This window comes from Triticum dicoccoides, chromosome 6A, assembly GCF_002162155.2.
Source record: "Triticum dicoccoides isolate Atlit2015 ecotype Zavitan chromosome 6A, WEW_v2.0, whole genome shotgun sequence".
NCBI lineage: Eukaryota > Viridiplantae > Streptophyta > Magnoliopsida > Poales > Poaceae > Triticum > Triticum dicoccoides.
Window position 1 is genome coordinate 464,432,973 of NC_041390.1, and position 20,304 is coordinate 464,453,276.

A 20,304-nucleotide genomic window follows, 5' to 3' on the forward strand; every position below is an offset into this window, starting at 1 on the left:
CAGCCGTCGTCGCTCACGGCGGGGGCAGCAGCGCGGCGCTGGCGGCCACGCGGCAGTGGCCGGCCCCAGGAGCTTGGTGGGCACGATGACGGCGAGGTGGGAGCGACGACGGCGAGGCGGGAGCGGGCGCGCGCGTGCGGGTGCGGTTCCGGCGCGAAGGATGGCCAGGGTGGCACCTGGTTCGTGGGCCCAAGCGGTCAGATTTGTGCTTAGCGCGGGCCAAGCGAGCGATTTCACGACTTGGTAGTTTTTTGCCACGGATTAGGAAAAAAGTGGTAGTCTTTCGCACAGAATCGTAAAATGGTAGTTTTTTGTCACGGTTCCGTGAATTGTGGTAGTTTTTGGTTAAATACTCACCGTGTGCTTTTGGGGTGAGATCGTGATGTTAAGCATGGCCGATGCCACGGTTTTTATAGAGAGAATCATTGGGAAAGGTCCACCCGCTTACTTTTCCAAGTATCTGTAGATTATTTATTCATGGTGTAAGCGGATGTTCCTGACCAAGTACTACAGATGATGTAGCTGCGGCCCAGATTTACAGTACCTCGGTGACCCATCCGAAGCTGATCGGCAGTGCTACGGGATGTCATATTCGCGGGTTCCTTTGACTCTGGATCACTGATAAACTAGTAGGAAACTGTCGTGTCAGTGTGTACCAAGACTCCCTTCAAAAAAGAACTGTGTATAAGCTGTGGGACTCAAAGAGAGTTGTTAAAGAAAGGAACAGAGAAGGAAGACAGCCAGAGGGGGGCTATCAGTGGCGGCACTTTTCGTGCCATCATGCCGTAAGCTTCATTCCGAAAGTAATTAATGGACCACGAATTCTTTGGACATGGAAAATCAAAGTACCTTTAAAGATTAAAATTGTTATATGGTTTGTTCATAGGGAGATGATCCTCACCAAAGATAATTTGGCTAAACGAAACTGAAATGGATGTAAGAAGTGTTGTTTTTATGATAAGGATGAAACAATTCAACATCTTTTTATTTCCTGCCCTTTCGCGGCTTTGATTTGGTGCACAGTTCATGTTGTATATAATTTGCCACCACCAACAAGTATCTCAAATTTGTTTGAAAACTGGTTGGTTGGTATCAACAAAATACTTGAGGGTCATATCCGTGTAGGGGTTTGTGCCTTGCTTTGGGCAATTTGGAATTACCGAAATGATTGTGTTTTTAACAGGTCTCGCTCTATTAACTTTTTGCAAGTTATCTTCAGAGCCACCGCATCGATCCGCATGTGGTCATCACTTCAGCGTGGTGACGCTAGGGGGCTCATGGCCTTTGGGTGCAACCGTCTGAAGGTGGTTTCACAGGCGTTACTCAACCGGTTTGGCTGGCATGTCACTAATAGATTATGTGGTTAAGTCATGTAATCTTTCGTTTTGTACCCATCATTTGTGGTGTTTTTTTTTGCCGTTTTGGTTGATACTACTGTGTTTTTAACATGTCTCGCTCTATTAACTTTTTGCAGGTTATCTTCAGAGCCACCGCATCGATCCATATATGGTCATCACTTCAGCGTGGTGACGCTGGGGGGCTCATGGCCTTTGGGTGCAACCGTCTGAAAATGGTTTCACAGGCGTTATTCAACCGGTTTGGCTGGCATGTCACTAATAGATTATGTGGTTAAGTCATGTAGTCTTTCGTTTTGTACCGACCATTTGTGGTTTTTGTTGTTGTTGTTTTGGTTGATACTATGTATGTTTCAGACCTATTTATTTATTTTTTAATAAAAATGGTTGTGCGCATCATGATGATGCAGATACCGGGGTCTTTCCCCTTTTTAAAAGGAAAAAAACGACTTCCTTGGACATGGAGCTAATGACATGTATTAGGGAAAATCACCTATTGATCATGCTAGGATATCAGACGTGCCGGTGCGTCAGATCCATATAAAAGAACTGAAGAACGTATTGTGTTCATGCAAAAAAGGGACTATTTGGGGCTAAAAACAAGGACGGATTTCGAATCGAGTGTTCCGTTGGAGGCGACCCGTGGCGACTCGGGCGGCGACTCTGACCTCCGTCGCGCTTCCGGCGCGGAGGCGGCCTGGGTCCTGGTCCGACGGGGCCCCTGCGGCGCCCTGGCGCCCGCCGCCCCGGCATGCCCTCCTGGGGAAGGACGGGCGAGCTGCGGTGGCCGTTTCTGGGCCCTGTCGGGGGTCGAGTCCGACGACGAGGACGGGATCTCCTCCCCGGGGTTTACCCCCCCTCCGGCGGGGGCGTCTTTTGGTGAGTATGTGCTCGCGGCGGCTCGCGGCGGGGCTGGTCGGGGTGATCGGCGCCGTCGCTCTGCGCCGAGCGGTGGGGGATCGCGGGCAACGGCGGTCCGCTGCTGGAGGCCGGAGGCCTCTTCCTCGCGCGCTCCGGGGGCCGATCTGGTGCGCCCGCGCTCCCCTAGGTGCTCGGGGCCCGCGGCGACACCGGTGTCGACGGAGGATTGGCCTACCCTTCCCCCCTGCCTTCGACGGAGCCGTCGGGGCCTGTGGCGGCGCGGGCGGCGACGGTGGCGCCGACGGTGGGTACGTCGCTAGGGTTGCTGACGCCTGCCCTGCCCCTGGGCCAGATCCTGCCCTCTGGGCCTGGGCCGGCCCCGCTCGGCCCGCTGTCTGTCGTGCCCCTTGGTGCGGCCCAAGGCCCTGGACCTGGACCGCGCGGCCCACCGGCTCGGCCTGGCAAGGGGGGGGGGGCGGGAGCCTGCTAGCCATCGCTTTATATGGCTGCGCAGGGGGTGCCGCGACCCCTCGCTAGGGTTTCCGGCTCGACAAAGTGAGTTGCGGCGCCACCGTCTCCCCATCAGATCCCTCATCCCCATTCCTCCCCCTCCCTCTCTCGCGGTCCTTTGCCGAGGCGGCGGCCATGGGCGACCGCCGTGCTGACAAGCGCCCAATGGAGCCCCCGCGCCCGGAGGAGGAGTGGCGGCGTGAGAAGGCCCTCAGGGAGCAGGCGAAGCGCAGCTAGCGGGCCAAGGGGGCGGGGCGCGCGGACGGCGGCGGTGGTTCCTCCCACGGTCAGGGCGGCAGATCTGGGCGCGAGCATGGTGGTTTCCAGGGCCAGGACTCTGGATCTGGCTTCCAAGGGCGTGAGGGGGATTGGGGTCCTCCTCCCCCATGGTGGGGCCAACAAGAACAGAAGAAGAAGCGCAAGCATGGCTCTCGGCGGCGTGAACTGGAGCGCAAGACACGGGATCCCCCCCCCCTCTAGTGATGGCCATGGCGACCCGCTGGCGAAGAAGGCGCGGGCTGGGGCTGCTCCGCTCGTAGTGGCTGCGGTCGATGCGCCGCGGGGCTCGGCGGCCGCCCCCATTCCGGTCGAGGAGGAGGGAGGAGAATGTTTCAAATGTGATCTGCAAGTTGGAGGGCCATGCGTCGGCCTACTATCCCTCGCGGGGTAAGCAGCCGCTCCTCCAGATCATGGGCAGCGCTATCCCGGGCGAGGGCTTTTTCTGTATGGAGTTTGAGGAGGACTCGCAGGCCGTCGCAGAGGCCTCGAAGGTTGTCAATGGTGCCATCCTCTCAGCGGAGCCAGGGAGGCTCTCGTTGGGTGTGCTCAAACAGGAACTCAAGCACATGGTGGCGGGTGATTGGGATTGGCAGATTGAACAAGTGGGCGACAATGACTTTGCGGTGGTGTTCCCGTCTGCTGATCTGCTGCACATGGCCAAGACAAGTGGTAAACTTTTCCTCTCCATCCATGACATACGGTTTTGGTGCGTGACTCGATCCAGGAAGCGATTACCCCCCTCTACATGCCTGAGGTGTGGCTTCGCCTCCATGGCATCCCCAAGAAGCACCGCCGTGCTGATCGTCTGATGGAGGGGCTCAAGATGCTGGGAAGGCCGATCGTGGTGGATGATCGTTCCCTTATCCGGGTGGGACCGGTGAGGATGAAGTTTGGTGTTCGTGCTCCTGACAAGATGAACGGGTTTGTGCAAGTGTGGTTCAATCATGAGGGTTATGACATCCGGGTGGAGGTGGAGAAACTGCCTTCGCGCCCTCGGGATGGACCGGCGGCGCCTGGTCCCAACAACAACCCCCCACACCCGGGAGACAAGAATGGCGGCCCGCCTGGTTCGGGGACCGGCGGGTCGGCCGGCCCGCAGGGGCCTGACCGTGGGGCCAAGGGTGGCCTTTCCACTGGTGGATCGGGTCGCGCTATGGACGTGGGCATGGCCAGCCAGGATGCAGAGCCTGAGGACAGTCTGCCCGATACGTCGATCGACACCGAGACTTGGAATCAGCTGGGCATTCAAGAGCTGGCGCTGGACGAGGGGAAGGAGCCCGCGTTGCCGGGGGCCCTGGCGACTGCGGACATGGCTGGGAGCAGCCCACCCCCGTCCCGCGCCTTGGTGGGGGCTTTCAACTTGGTGGGCTCGGCGCAGCTGCCTGCGGTCGACCGTCTGGCGCTAACTGACAGGCCTGCCTCCCCTCGTCTGCCGGGTTCGGACTCGGGCGTGGTGCTCAATGAGCCAGCTGTTGTCACCCCGCTGTCCAGCCGCCGCAGCTCGGGGGGATCTGGTCGTGCGCCCAAAAAGTCGGCCTGGCGGAAACCTGCTGCCAAGCTCGCCACGCTCGCGCTCCCGTCCCCGGTGGCGCCGGCCGTGGTGGATCTTCAGGCTGCATTGGGCTCTGCGGGCACGGCGGCCAAGGCGCGCCGCTCTCGGGCGTCCCCGGTCCCTCAGCGCGCGCCCAGCGCTCGGGCCAAAGCGGCGCTGGGTGACCTATCTTCCCTGGAGAGCACGCAACTCCGCCTGGCTGATAAGAACATGGAAATCTCAGGTAATCCACCCCCTCCTTTAAGATTCTGAACGCGTTAACCGATCCTCAAATTGCTTCGATCTTAGACGATAGCGGTTTCGACTTAGGCGAGGACCGTGGGGAGCTTGTGTCCCTTATTCGTGCTCATGAGGAGGCCCAAGCGGCTCTGGCCGAAGCCGCTGCGGCGGCTAAGGCCAGGGAAGACGCGGGCACGTCGGTGGAGAACCCCGCCCCCCTCGTGCCTGCGGATTCCCCCACCCTGCTCCTGTCGGAGGGTGCTGCTGCAACCAGGGAGATTGCTGCAGCGCCTACGACTAGCCGTGCCCCGGCTAAGAAACGAGTGGCAAAACCGGTGACCTCCAGGGGGGTTCGCCTTCGCAATCGTATCATCTGATGTGTTACATATTCTGGAATATCCGGGGCTGCGGGCACTCGGGCCGTCGAACGCAACTTAGGGAGTATATTGCTCGCGAACACATTGACGTCGTAGCTCTCCAAGAGACTATCAAAGTAGATTTTACTTATCGGGATCTCTCAGCTTACGATCCTCTTCACCGTTTCGTGTGGGGTTGGGTACCTTCCGCGGGTCATTCAGGCGGTCTTCTTCTGGGATGTAATTCTGATGTGTGTGACATTGTAACCTGGGACGTTGGTTCTTTTTTCATTGTTGTAACGATTAAGCATAGAACCTCACTCGCCACCTGGGCGATTGTTTGTGTCTACGGTCCGGCCGATCACTCGCGGTCGGCCGATTTCTTGCGAGCCTTGGTTGGTGCCAAGCAAGCTGCTAACATTCCAATTGTCCTTGGGGGCGACTTTAACCTCATCCGGGCGAGTGCAGACAAGAACAATGACAACATAGACTGGAATAGGATCTCCCTTTTCAACAACGCCATTGCGGCCCGCGCCTTACGTGAGCTCGCTCGGACTGGGGCCAGGTATACGTGGACCAACAAACAACTCAATCTGATCCGTAGTGTCCTCGACCGTGTGTTTGTCTCATCTGACTGGGAAATAATCTTTCCCATGTGCACCCTGGTCGCGGAAACCCGCATCGGTTCTGACCATGTGTCGTTGATCTTGTCCTCTGGGGAGGACAGGATCACGCATAGCAAGCGGTTCTACTTCGAATCAGGCTGGTTCGAGGTAGAGGGTTTCATCCCTTTGCTTCTCGCTCGTTGGGAGCGTGCCAAAACTTCGAGGGGCTGTTCCAGGGGTCCCTTGGACACTTGGATCTCGGCAGCCGGCGCCCTGCGTGGTTTCCTCCGTGGGTGGGGAGCAAATCACGGCAGCGAAGCAAAGCGAGCTAGGGAAGCTCTACTCGAAGAAATTAAAGCTCTCGACATTCAGGCAGACACCAGACCCTTTTCGGAGGCTGAGTGGGCTAGCCGTTATGCCTTAGAGAACCAAGTCTTGGCCATCCTCAGGGAAGAAGAGGAATATTGGCACCGTCGGGGTGGTGTCAAGTGGGTCACCAAGGGGGATGCGAACACCGGCTACTTTCACGCCTTTGCTAATGGCCGTAAACGGAAATGCACGATCTCGCGACTGCAATCGGACCAGGGGGTTCTGGTTAGCCAGGCTGAGATCTCGAGACACATCTACGATTTCTTCCTCTCTCTCCTGGGTACGGCAGAGGGGAAGGGCCTGCGCCTGCGTGACGACTTCTGGGTAGAAGAATCACGGGTCTCTCAGGCCGAAAACGACGGGCTCGCTTTAACTTTTTCCACTCAGGAGATTGATGAAGCGCTTAGCTCGATGAAAACTGAAACCGCGCCTGGGCCAGACGGATGGCCGGTGATTTTCTTCCGGCGGTTTTGGCCGGCGCTTAAGGACACGTTCTATGATATCATTAATGGTTTTGCACTAGGTACGGTTGACATTTCGCGCCTTAACTACGGCATCATCAGTCTCATTCCCAAAGTAAAGGGGGCCGATACGATTAAGCAATACCGTCCTATAACTCTTATCAACGTCCCCTTCAAGATCTGCTCCAAGGCTTACACCACGCGGCTGGCTCCGGTCGCCCAACGTGTGATCGACCGCAGCCAGTCCAGCTTCCTCAAAGGCCGTAACATCCTGGAAGGCCCGGTGGTCTTGCAGGAGATTGTTCACGAACTTAAACGCACACGCCATCCGGCCGTGCTTTTTAAGCTGGAGAGCTTACGACCGAGTGAACTGGGAGTTCATTCGAGAAGTTCTCACTCGGAAGGGATTCGAGTCGGGATTCATCCACCGCACTATGCAGCTGGTCTCGGGAGGCCAGACAGCGGTATCTATTAACGGAGAAATTGGGAATTTCTTCCGTAACAAACGTGGGCTCAGACAAGGTGACCCCTCCTCGCCTCTCATCTTCAATTTTGTCGCTGATGCCCTCTCGACCATGGTTCACAAGGCGAAGGCCGCGGGCCACGTCCGGGGCGTGGTCCCACACCTGTGCCCCGGCGGGATCACCCACCTCCAATACGCGGACGACACCCTGCTCCTTTTCGAACCTGACGATATTAGTATAGCCTCGATCAAGCTCATCCTCCTCGCTTTTGAGATCATATCTGGCCTGAAGATTAACTTTGCTAAAAGCGAGGTGATCGCCAAAGGGATGGACGACCACCAGGCCACCCGCATTGCCAACCTACTTAATTGCAAACTAGGGAGTTTTCCATTTAAGTACTTAGGGCTCCCCATCTCGGACAAACACATCTCAATCCTCGAATGGGAACCCTTATATGGCAAGGTGGCGAATCGGGTTAGCCCCTGGCGTGGCAGGTTTCTTTCCTCTACGGCTAGGCTGATTCTGACTAATTCCAGTCTGTCTTCCCTGCCCCTATTTACTATGGGCATGTTCCTGTTGGCCGACGGTGTTCACGCCAAACTGGACACACCCAGGTCTAAGTTCTTTTGGGAAGGAACTGGGACCAAGAAGAAATACCACCTTATCAAGTGGGCGGCGCTTTGCCGCCCCAAGAAATTTGGTGGTCTCGGGATCCTGAACTCCAAACTTATGAATGTGGCGCTCCTTGCCAAGCGGATCTGGAAACTTTCCCAAAACGAGCAAGGGCTCTGGGCTGAAATCCTCCGGGCCAAATACTTTCCGGACGGAATTTTTTTTGCCTCAAAGGCGAAGGGATCGTCTTTTTGGAACGACATCCAGGCTGTTAAGCCTGCCTTCACTCTCGGAGCCAAGTTCAATGTTAATAATGGGGCTTCTACGCGGTTTTGGCTCGACCACTGGCTTGGTCCGGAGCCCCTCTGGCAGAGCCATTTTGCCATCTACCAACTGGCTACCAACGTTGACATTATGGTGGCCGATGCGCTTAGATGTAACCCTCCCGCCATCTCCTTCAAAAGGCCACTCCTCACTCATGAACGCGCCAGCTGGGATGGGCTCCTAGCTAAGGTGCAAGGCTTCACTCTTCTCCCCGAGAAGGACACGGTCTCTTGGTCCCTCACGAACTCTGGGAAGTTCTCGGTCCAATCCCTCTACAACAAGATGACCGAAGGACCGTCACTAGACATAGCTAGGGGGCTATGGAAAGCGGCCATCCCTCTGAAGATCAAAATTTTCCTTTGGCAACTCTTCCGAGATCGCCTTCCTTCTTCCAACAACATTGCCATTAGACATGGCCCTTCGGATGGTACTTGGATGCTCTGTGGTCAGCATGAAGATGCCAACCATATCTTTTTCAAGTGCCACCTGGCCCGTTTCGCCTGGAGTGCCGTCCGTTCGGCTTTCGACCAAACCTGGAACCCCAACTCGACGTCGGACCTGCGTAGGCTCCTTCTTGCGTATAGGGGCAGTTTCGGTCGTGTATTGTGGCGATGCGTAGGGGCGCTGTGCTGGTCTCTTTGGACCATTCGCAATAAGATGACGATCGAACACAAGTTCCCTAACTACCCTGCTGACATTATTTTCAAATGCCATGTGTTCCTACAGACATGGACTCCGTTGGGGAAACGGCGTGATGCGGATCGGATGCGGGAAGCCATGGAGCGGATCCGCACGATCCAAGTTGAGGCCCGAGCCTAAGTTGATGCTTTTGGAGCTTTTTTGGCTACCCTTTGGCTGGCTGCCTGTCGCACTGCTATTTATGTTATATCTCTTGGCGGCGGTCAGCTGCTTGTTCTTTGTTTTTTGGCTTCGGCCCTTTTAGCTTGTTAAAACTGTTGTCCCTGTTATGTATTACCTATGGATGCTGCCTGCTGGTGGGCTTTATTAATTTAAAGCCGGACGCATCGTGCGTCTCCGTTCTAAAAAAAACAAGGACTATTCTTTTAAGCGTACAAATTTTAAAAAAACTAGTGTTTGTGTGACTTCGTTTAATTAGCTGAAGAAACCAGCTCTCTCGAAGCAACCGAAAGTTGTACTTGCACCCGAATTGTAACTGAGCTTGGTTTGCATTCCTAAATTTTGACATGTCTCGAAATACTAGAACTTTTTTCGATGAGATTTAGTTGACACTTAACGTCGACATCGAGATGATACAGCCATAAAAAGTTCACACCCAACCAGTTGTCAAAGAGAATAGTGTGACGAATAAAAGAACAGTAGATTTTAGCAAGTCAACGAGAGAAAACAATGTTCATTTATGCAGCTTGGAATTGGTACTGTATTTCCCTGTACAAGATACAGCACAACAATACGCCTGCTTCATGCCGCTTTTTGTGCCTGACCTATGCGATGACAATTTTGGCACGTACAATATGTTGTGCTCCAGTTGACCCTGGCTAAAAGAAATACAATGTCCTTCAGTTTAAGCAGCAAGGGCATATCAAAAACACAAGTTTAGGCACCAAGCACTAAGCAGGAGTTGCGAAAGAGTAAGAAAAGTAGTGGTGGTGTGTGAGCAATAATCTTGCCGCAGGGTGCAAAGGGAACACGAGATTCGGTCAAAGAAAAGAAGCGGCTGCCAATGATCCATATTCGGGCAATCTAGAAAATCCAGAATATTTGATTAGCCGAATAACCCGAGCCTGCCGACTTCGCTAGGATTCCTATTTACAAGGACCTCCCTCCTCTATCGAGTTGGTAGGTTCGTCTCACTTTCTTCCTCGGTTTTTTCTCCCCACGTCCTCCTCTCACCTTTGGTTTTATGTTGATTCTTCCGTAATCCCAACCAATGCTGCACAAAATAAAAATGATTCGAATATGGCGTTGACGTTCAGTCTGGATAGCTCCCAGATCAAATGAATCGTTCCCTCGAAACGACCGATTGAACAAAAATTCCTGGTCGCAAATTCTGCTAGTCCATCTCGAGAAAAAAAAAACTTCTGCTAGTCCATCTGGCACAAACCCAATTGCCCAAACCGAAAAAAGGTCAATCACAACCTAGTTGCCTGCTGTTGCACTAAAAAAATCCAAAAACCAAAAAAAGGGAAAACACAGAAAAACCTTGCAAAACAGAAACAAAATGATTTGCCATGATATGCAAACTGAATTTGCCTATTATCTAAAAAGCATATATACCATAAAACTGCCATCATCATGTTAACAAAGGATTAAACAAAAAGAATGATACGGTGTACAAAAAAATAAATTACAATGGTTTCCTTTAACAATTTTTGCATGTCCAGATAAATAATTAAAATTGACCATGCTACCAATTTTTTTTGCCATGGTACCAAAATTAAATTTTCCATGGCCAAAATATATAGGACAATTTGCCATAATAGAAAAAAACAATTTGCCATGGTCATGCAAAAAAAGAAAATTACCATGGATTGTTCAATAAATTTGTCATGAATTGTTCAAAACATAATAAAAAGGAAAACATTGCCATGGGTTGGTCAATAAATTTGTGGTGGTAAAAATTGTGAATGGTTCAAAAAGTAAAAATTGCCATGGTGCAAAAAAATAATTGCCATGGTTCATAAAGTATATCTACCAACGTCCGTAAGTTATATTTGCCATGGTGCAAAAAAGTAATTTGCCAAGATCCAATTCTTTTTACATGGTCCAAAGAAAACCATGGTTAATTTCATTGCCATGGTACACTAGCTTGCCGTTGCAATTCCACTAGTTGCCATGAGGGTATTAAAAAGTGTTTTGAAAAGACCTAAAGTTGCCATCTTGGAAAACAAAAAATGGTTTTAATTTGCCATGTGACCATGAGAAGAAAAAGTGATGGTAAAATTAGTTTAAAAGGTGTGTTGGTTATATGGCAACATTTTTTTTTACTTTTTGCCATGGCAAAAAGTTTAACAATTTTGCCATAGTAAAAAGGTATTTTGTGACATGGCAAATTTTGTACTGGTGACATGGCGAAAGCTATGAACACTTTTGCCATGGATTTTTTTATAAACATATAAAAGTTGGCATGGTATGGTTGAATTATTTATCATGTTGTATGACATCCTAGATATGCTTGTTCAATTTGTTGGCAACCTTGTAAATCTAGATTTGCCAAGCATGTGGGAATTTAGGAGTACAAAGGCTACAAAGTGATATGAATTTTTTAATGAAATTTGATCTGTGCGTTATGAAGAAAGCATTAAGATACTTTTCTTGGGAGAAACTGTTCTATACAAAATGACATGGCAAATTTTGATCTAAAAAAGGTCATGTCAAGTTTCTCTAATGGCAAAAGGGATAAGAAAAAAAATTATCTACCAAGTGAGATGGAAATTTTTGCTCTAAAAAGGTGATGGCAAAATGGAAAAGAAAATGTTATAAAGAAATTGTTCTGTACCAACTGACATGGTAATTATTTTATCTAAAAAAGGTCATAGCAAAATGGAATTTAAGGAAAATTGTGTAAACCTTGTTGTTTGTGACTAAATTAACAAAAGTAGCCATCCTGATGTATTGGCCCATGGAAAAACACAAATTAAAAAAGGCCAAGTATGTGCAAAAGCAAGATTGCGCATGAGCATATCAGCTATAATATCTACAATCGCCAAGCACTCTACAATGACCTATAGTATCTTTAAATTGTCAACCACTCCGCAAAAGCACAACTAACAATGATTTGCATATAAAAAAGCATTACAAAATGGACACAAAATTCAGTGGCACAAAATCAAAGCCTTGGGTGACAAAAAATGAGTTAAAATGGTTAGGTTGCCTACCAATCCCCATATTTACCTAGAAAAATTGGCAAAAAAAACCTCATAGTAGATAGTGACAGAGCCACTACCTAGTGTGCGAAGTCGAGGTGAAGCTCGTCGAGCTCATGGAGTTGGGATCCCGGTCATCCTCCTCATCCAAGGAGACGGGCGCCTATTGCATAAAATTAGGAAAATAGTTTCAGCAAATCTGAGATAGGTTGTGAGGCATGAATGCCAATAGACCAAGGCAGAAGAGAGGGAAGTGAGAGAAAGGGTTGGAATTACCAGAACCATAGGAAGAACACCCACATTAAACCCATTAAGAGACGCTAGAATGGTGGCCAATCAGCCACGCCATGTGGCGCATGCTGGTTAGTTACGGTGAGAAATGCTTTTTTAGAGTTTTTTTAAATGGTAGGAAGACTTTTTTCGAGAAAAGTTTTTGTAGGCTTTTTCTTTTTTCTTTTAAGATGGTTGGTGATGTCCACATGATGCGAGAATATTTTTTTTAAATTTTGACATGATAGTGAGGTGCGCATAGCTTCCTCGCAAGCGGCCCGCAATGGCGGGCTCCAACCACTAGTGACCACCAAGCGCAAGAGCAATATCTGGGAGTAACCGCACCGGTAACGAAAGAGATGTGGCTACGATGTGTCTCAAATGCATCTATAATTTTGATTATTTCATGCCATGTTTATATCATTTTGACATAGTTTTGACATCAATTTATATTACTTTTCTGGACCTACCTATTAATTCAGTGCATGGTGCCAGATGTTATTTTCTTGCATATTATTGAATTTTCAGGAAAACAACAATTTTATCGGAACAAAAATTTCAGAAAAAAAACAACACAAGTTTTTCAGTCTAAAAGCTTCCGATGGCAACCAACGTAGGCCGAGGGGCACCCTGAGTAAAAAATGTTACACTCACGAGGGATAGATACCGGGGTCTCCCAGTTTCTTCGATGCAAGCTAGCCACTGTGCCAACTTCATCTTCGTATAGATTAGGTAGGGCGCGACGTACTATTAGGAAAACTAGCCGGTTTTCATACAGGTTCATTTCTTTTCCTATTTTTACTGGGTTTCTTATTTTCTTTTTTCTTCATTTCTACTCGGTTTCTCCCCCCCCCCTTCTTTTCTTTTCTGCTTGTTTTTATTTTTTCTCCAATTTTTTTGTTATTCTTTTGTTTTTTCTTCTTTGGGGTTTTTCATTTGTTTCTTTACTTTTTTCTTTGGTTTATTTTTTGGTTTTCATTTTTTGGTTTTTTCTTTGTTTCTTTTTTTTTCATTCTACATTCCGATACACATGTCAACATTTTTAAAAAATACTTGTTCACCAATTTTTAAATAATTGTTCAATATTTTTTCAAATAGTTGTGTGATATTTTTTCAAATACTTGTTCAACATTTCCCAAATACTTGGTCAACATCTTTATATACATGATCAAGATATTCTCAAATGATTATTCAACAATTTTCAAAAGCCTTGTTCAACATTTTTTAAATACTAGTTCAAAATTTGAAAATACTTGTCTAATATTTTTCAAATACGTGTCTAACATTTTTGTATACATGATCAACATTTTTTTAAATACTTGTTCAACATTTTTCAAGTACTTGTTCAAAAAAATTTAAATACTTGTTCAGCATTTTTGAAATATTTTTTTGAAGAGTGTTTCTGTAACATATACTCCCTCCGTCCCAAAATATAAAAACGTTTTTAACACTACACTAGTGTCAAAAGCGTTCTTACATTATGGGACGGAGGAAGTACATTATAATATTTTAAGGTATAAACAAAAGTACAAAAATAAAAATAAAAGAGAAAAGAAAAAATGTAAAACAAAGACAAGAAAAATAGGCTGTGGCCTCCTGCGTTCGTGGGCTGGCCCAGCTCGCTCGCCCCTTTAGCGAGTCCGAAGCCAGACTCGCTGAAGGCGAGATATAGGCACGCCCCAATAGAAGTTGAGAGCAACTAATTGAGGAGCACTCATTGGAAGCCTTATCAAGGGTTACTTGGGGTGAGCTGAGAGCATGCCACAGTCGTCGCCACATGTCACACTCTGAATGTTCGATCCGAATTTTGTTTCTATTCTATTTTATTTTTCCGCACGCGTTTTGGCTTTTTAGATGGGTTTTCCCTAGTTTTTTCGGCTTTACGGTTTTCCGCCCGTCTTTCTTACCTTTTGGACAAAAAAATTTGTAATTTTTTCTTTTGTCTAAAGAAACACGTTTCTCTTTTTCCCTTCCGTGAGAGGCATGTCCGTGCCTCTCGAAAACGAAAAAAATGCATATTTTTACTTTCGCGAGAGGCACGGTTTTGCTTTCGCATGTTTTATTTATTTTTTCTTTCACAAGAGGCACGCTTTTTCTTCCGCGAGAGGCACATATTTTCTTCCACAAGAGGCATGGCCATACCTCTCGAAAATAAAAAGAAACACACACGTCTTTTCTCTTCCGCGAGAGGCATGGTCCGGTTATTTCTGAAAAAAGTTCGTCAAAACTTATCAACATGTGATTTAATTTTGAAGATCTCGACCCGAGGAAAGGAACTTCCTGGGCCCAAAGCGTGCCCATTTAAGTGCCTACTTGCCCACAGCGGGCTGACGGTGCGCGCGCGCCCGACGTTCGCGCCTTCCCCTCCTTGCTACCTCAAACCGGAATCACCAACAGAATCACCATATGCATCCACCGCCCAGCGATCGATGGGTGACGCCCCCTCCCTCCCATGGAAATTCCGGAGACTAATCATATCACCTCCCTTCGTTCGTCAGTTCAAATCTATTGCGTCGAAGGACGGGGAACCAGGGCGAGAGATCGGGCGCCATGGACGGTCTCGTGAATGGCTTGTCTGGCGCCACGCACGGCGGGGCTGAGGACGCCGCGTCTAGGGCGGCCAACCGTGCCGCTGCCGCTCCAGGGGAAGGGGACTGCCAGGAGAGAGCCCGGCCGACGTGGGCCGAGGTGCTCGCGTGCTGTTTGATAGAATGGCTATGTAGGCTGTAAGGAAAGAGAGTTCGGTTGTGGGGTCGTCTGATTGGAAAAAGTTCTGATAGTTTGAACTGAAAGTTGACTACCGTTTGGAAAATCTGATTGGAAGGAATGGCAGTCGTACCTATATCAGTAAATTATAGTAAGATTCTGTTTCATGGATTCTGATTTCTGAACTTCTATTGACTGTATGAAGAACTCCGAGGAATGGAAGCGATACAAAAGACCACCTTCTGAACAAGAATACTCTGAGGATGTCAGTCAGCTCCGCCATGGTCTAAATGTAGAGCCTAGCAGGGAGGAGCTCAATCATTTGCCAAAGGCATGCTGTCCGCTATGGGAGCTTGACCTGAACCGTCTCCTTCCTGGTAACGACTACACAATCGAATGTGGCCAAGGGAAGAAGGTTTATCAGAAGGGTGACATGGCATCTGAAAACTTGTTCAGCTGGCTGAAGGATGACGTACTGCGGAGGCCTACATACTGTCGCTTTTGTGCACTTGTGGACAACTACAACCCACGCCAAGGATACAAGGAATTAGTCACTCAGCAGGACAAGAATGAAGAAGCTGCTTTTATTGAGGAGATTGCTAGAAGTGCACCAATCAAATACTTACACCGGTATCTGGTGCTGAAGGGAATCACGTCTCAGGACCAGAAGGACTTCAAGAAAATGCTGGCATCCCTGTGGTTTAATTTGTATGGAAGGGGTGATGCTCTGGTAGCTCTTCTGCCTTTGAGCATGTCTTTGTAGGAGAGATCAAGGGGCGGTGTCGAGGTGAGGATGAGGTCACAGGCTTCCACAACTGGATTCAGGCAAGTTATTGTGTTATTTCAGCAGCATGGTTCCATTATCTGAAAGACATGTTATCATGGTGCTGTGTGACTAATATGCAGTTTTACCTGGAAGAATCCAAAGGCAATGTGGATTACCAAGGGTACATATTTCCAAAGAAATGCGGGGACCTGGTGAGTCTATGATCTGAACATACATGGCACATGTTTATATCGCAACTCGTATGGGTCTTAAAAGGTCTTATGCTGAATTGCTTGTCTGCAGCCAGACTCTGAGACACAGCTGCTCACCATTCAGTTTGAGTGGCATGGCTTGCTGAAATCTGTACCCAGCACATTGGTTGGTCAGTCCTGAGTTTGAGATTGCACTCTACACGCTCTGCTTCTTGGGTATTTTGGTTTGGCACTTCTGTCAAAGAGTGCATACTTACTTTGGCATAATAGTTCAAAATATCATCACATAAGGTTTTGTTTTATGCTATCAAGAATGGGAAGCATGAAATGAACTTGTACAAGTAGGAACTCAAGGCGCTTGTTCGTCAATCTTTAGGTTAATTTCTTGTCAAAAGTGAAGAATTGACAAACCTGTATGTTGAAGGAGGAGGTATATAAATAATATCTCTTTCACATCTTGACATGTTGAAAATAGCAGTCAATAATATAACGCAAAATTATATTTCATACCTAAGGTACCATCTGCAAAGTGCCATTTACTGATATCAGACCTCAAATATATGGCTAGCAACTGCAGAAACAAGACGCCACCATTTTCAATGTCCACTTTACAAGGTTGGATACACGGTAAAACATAGAAAACAGACTCATTTCATACCTACATTGGTACTGTATAAACAACCCTTCACATCAGGAACTCTCAAAGTCTCAAGTTCCAAATATGCAACTCAACCTAAAGAACTACGTATGAAGACAAGTACACAAAACATTAGATCTTCTAAAGGTTGTACACTGATAAGGAGGAAAAATCACCATTAGTGGATTTTTCTTCATAGACGCATTACAATGTACACGGAGTCTAGGACATTAATTGTTACAGAAGATCACGTTGGAGTTGGAGCAGCGGCAGCCTTCATGAACATGAATCTCCTCCTTGCGATGCTGTTTCCATTTTCACCTAGAGCAGCAAGGTGAAGCATCCGCCGCCTTGCTGAAGCCACGGCAATATCGTCTGCTGTTGGCTTACCCTGGACATCATGAGGTGGCGAGTTGCCCCTTGACGTGACACTTTCGCCATCCAACTGCTTGAGCTGCATCACTTGCTTTAGGCTGTCAGCCACCTGTCTCATGGTTGGACGGTCCCTTGAGCGCTTTGCAAGGCAGGTGTTGGCCAACTTAGCAATTTCTCTAGTTCCCTGCCTAGAGTAACGGCCTTCGAGTCTTGTATCTATAATCTTGCTGAACTGCTTACTTCCGGCAGGATACTGCTTTACCCATTCCAGCAGTTTCTGCTCATTCTTGGGGCGGTTCTTATCCATAGAACGTCGTCCGGTGAGGATCTCATAGAGTACTACTCCAAAGCTCCAAACATCACTCTTGGTGGTGAGATGGCCTGTCGCGACGTAGTCTGGAGCCGCATAACCATAGGTTCCCATAACCTGATTATGATAGAGCAAATTGTTCCCATAAGGAAATATTCTTGAATGGGTGGATGCAGCATGAGGAAACTCCATTATCTTGCTCTGAACTATAATCAACACGTACCGCTGTAGACACATGAGTTTGATCTGCTGATGGCCCTTCCCTTGCTAATCCAAAGTCTGAAAGTTTCGGTCTAAACTCCTCATCCAGCAGAACATTGGAAGCTTTGAAATCACGATATATGATCTAAAAAAATCCATGAAATTTGATCATAAAAATGATGACATTTCTATGCTATTTTCCTAAGCAAAATCAAAACCTGGAAGGTTGGAGATAACACTTATTTTAAAATCCTTCCCTTAACAAACAGGAAATAATATTCATGACATCCATTTTCTCGCAACTATGCGGTTCAATTAGTATGATCACTGCACAACATAGTTCCATCCAGAAATTAATGCTTTAGCACACATGTTTTAACTTGCAAAATTAGTTGAAGCAACATGGAATGAGTACTGTATCCATCCAAGTTATGGTCAGATCGATTAGATTTATTAATATGATGAATTAACTGAATTGCAAATTCCAGCATTTACCGATATGATGTGGTGCTGCACGAATTTATGCATTTTTCACTCCCTGTTATTTGCAAATCAGGTATCGTTTAAGTTTCAAAATATGTTGTAGATAGTCATACAACATTGGCCTCACTCTTGTCCTACAATAATGCAGTATTCTCATTTCTCACACAAAGAATGCTGTGGAAAGTTGGCAAGCTGTACCTGAATCTCCAACCCTTCATGGAGATACATCAAACCCTGAGCAGCACCAAATACTATTTCCAACCTGACGCCCCATGGAAGAACAGGGTATGCTCGATTGAATAGATGATCATCCAGAGTTTTGTTCGTCATGAACTCATAGACAAGCAGCCTCTGAGGACCTCTTTCGTTACGGGCAGCACAGTAACCGATGAGCTTGACGAGGTTTGGGTGCTCGACAACCCCTAGAAAATGAACTTCTGCCAGCCATTGCTTATGCCCCTGATCAAGGTTGGTAGTGAGACAAAGGGAACTCAAATACAAGTACTGAATGAATCGTTGACTCCTAGTAGCATCAAATAGTTGGACAATATAATGATACTACTCCCTCCAATCCAAATTAATTGGCACAGGTTTAGTACAACTTTCAAGCAGGTTTAGTACTGAAGTTGCACTAAACCTGCGTCAATTAATTTGGATCGGAGGGAGTACAATGCAACAACACTGAAAGCATCCAACCACGCATATACTTGGCAGAATTCACACTGCACAGATGTTTGATAGTATTCTCATATTGCATATCATCAGAAGGATTGCAGCCTTAGGCCACAGAGATCAATGAACTACTCCAACAACTGAAACAATTGTGCAAACCGTGTCCAATCTTAGGAAGCCAGCACGCGAAGAGCTGCTACTACAGGTCGCAATTGGCAAGTAGTACTAGTAGACTGTAGGGTTATATCCGGGCTAGATGTTACACTGAATCAACCTATGATGACGAAGAACATGACAAGAAAAAACAAGAGAAGAACACCGCCGAATGAAATTCCTAATTTTAACCATGGAAATAGAAATACTACCTGGTGGCCGCTGGTGTTGAGCCTTTTGATGGCCACCACGGTGCCGCCGGCGGGGCCACCGGGCAGGCGGACGACCCCCTTGTAGACGCTCCCGAACCCGCCCTCGCCGATTTTGAGCAGCCGGCTGAAGTCGCTGGTGGCGGCGTGGAGCTCCCGGAGGCCGAACTCGCGCAGGCTGCTCGCGCCCCGCTCCTCGTACAGCTCTGGGATGCTCCGCGCCGACGAGGCCGACCCCGACGACTTGCTCCCGCCGGGCCGCACGGTCGCGCCGGAGTCCTGGGACTGGCTCGTGGCCGCGGCCGACGACGACGCCGTCGAGCAGGTGGCCTCGGAGGTGAACGACGCGCCCGGGCCCCGCACCGGCCTCCCGTGCGGTCTCTTGCCCTTGCCCGCCCTGATCTTGCTCCTGAAGCGGCCGAGGCAACCCATTTCCCCGGAGAACGAAAGCTCTGCTACGATTTCAGCCTCGTGGTGGCCTTGTTTCCTCCATGCGCGTGTGCCTCCACCTCGCTCGGCAGCTCGAACCACGAGGGGAAAGGAGGCACCGCGCGGCACAAAGCCGCCACTGGGAAAGTCAATAAAACCGACGCGGAATGGCTTGACGCGAGAAGTGAGTGGCAGGCTGCATGGCGCCACCAAGGAGAACCCACGATGAATTTCACCAACCTTCCTGGTAGAACTTAAGTTTCGGCTGTTGTTTCTGAACTTGAATTTTGGTTTTACGCTGTGAGGCGGAGGAAGAGAAGAAGCAGAAAACGATGTGTGTGAAGACTACGGGTTACTACTACTACGTGCCTAAGTTTCTGAACGGAGTTACACTAACTAGGCATGGGATGGGTGGTCGTATCAGTCAAACGAAATGGTCTCCGATGGCGACGGGAGAGGAGACGGGTGGGGGTTGCAATTGCAAATCGGAGGGATGGCTTTGACCCCACGTGCTTTTGCTTTTCTATACGTGCCAAACTAGTCATCGTATATCTTCCCTAAAAAACGAGTACCCCAACTATGGTAGTTAAATAATGTCTGCTGGGAACGATTGGTACTCGCTCCCTCTGTTCCATAATGCAGTGTGTATGGATTAGTCCAACTAAGCAAACTTTAAACAAGTTTACAGAGAAAATTAATATTTTTCACCCGAGGTAATCTTATGATCATTTCATAATTAAATTACGTTTCAAATTCAAATAGTTATATTCCTATTGATTCACTACGTAAAATTTAACATAAAAAAATAAAAATATAGGTCATAAGACAAGAGAATTTACAGTTTATGTGTATTTTAGACTATGTTTTTACGTTTGTAATTTTACATAACATAAAATATTTTTTATGGAAATTATATATTTTCTTACGGTCATAAGACAAAAAGGGACCGTAAGAAAATATAGGTCATAAGACAAAAAGGGACCGTAAGAAAATATATAATTGCCGTAAAAAATATTTTATGTTATGTAAAATTACAAACGTAAAAATATAGTCTAAAATACACATAAAA

At 47.9% G+C, this 20,304-nt stretch overlaps 1 protein-coding gene and 1 pseudogene across 1 annotated transcript; one reads left to right on the forward strand and one right to left on the reverse strand.

The window, feature by feature from the left end:
• Window positions 1-14,433: 14,433 nt before the first annotated feature.
• On the forward strand, window positions 14,434-16,247 carry LOC119317297 (annotated as a pseudogene).
• A 36-nt stretch (window positions 16,248-16,283) lies between these two features.
• LOC119317296 (probable serine/threonine-protein kinase PBL19) lies at window positions 16,284-19,568 on the reverse strand. The gene is made up of 4 exons (XM_037591725.1): window positions 18,810-19,568; window positions 17,971-18,231; window positions 17,312-17,434; window positions 16,284-17,205 (listed from the first exon to the last, which is right to left on the reverse strand). The coding sequence occupies exons 1-4, from the start codon at window positions 19,236-19,238 to the stop codon at window positions 16,651-16,653; spliced, it is 1,368 nt and encodes a 455-aa protein (XP_037447622.1). The 5' UTR covers window positions 19,239-19,568; the 3' UTR covers window positions 16,284-16,650.
• Window positions 19,569-20,304: the final 736 nt, after the last annotated feature.

Bases quoted from the DNA above. Each gene is read 5' to 3' on its own strand.
- LOC119317296 (XM_037591725.1), bottom strand. From the start codon at position 19,238: ATGGGTTGCCTCGGCCGCTTCAGGAGCAAGATCAGGGCGGGCAAGGGC. The intron at 17,435-17,970 runs GTACAGCTTGCC...GGATTTTTTTAG, and splicing joins ATGAAGGGTTGGAGATTCAG to ATCATATATCGTGATTTCAA. The intron at 17,206-17,311 runs GTACGTGTTGAT...TATCATAATCAG, and splicing joins AAACTCATGTGTCTACAGCG to GTTATGGGAACCTATGGTTA.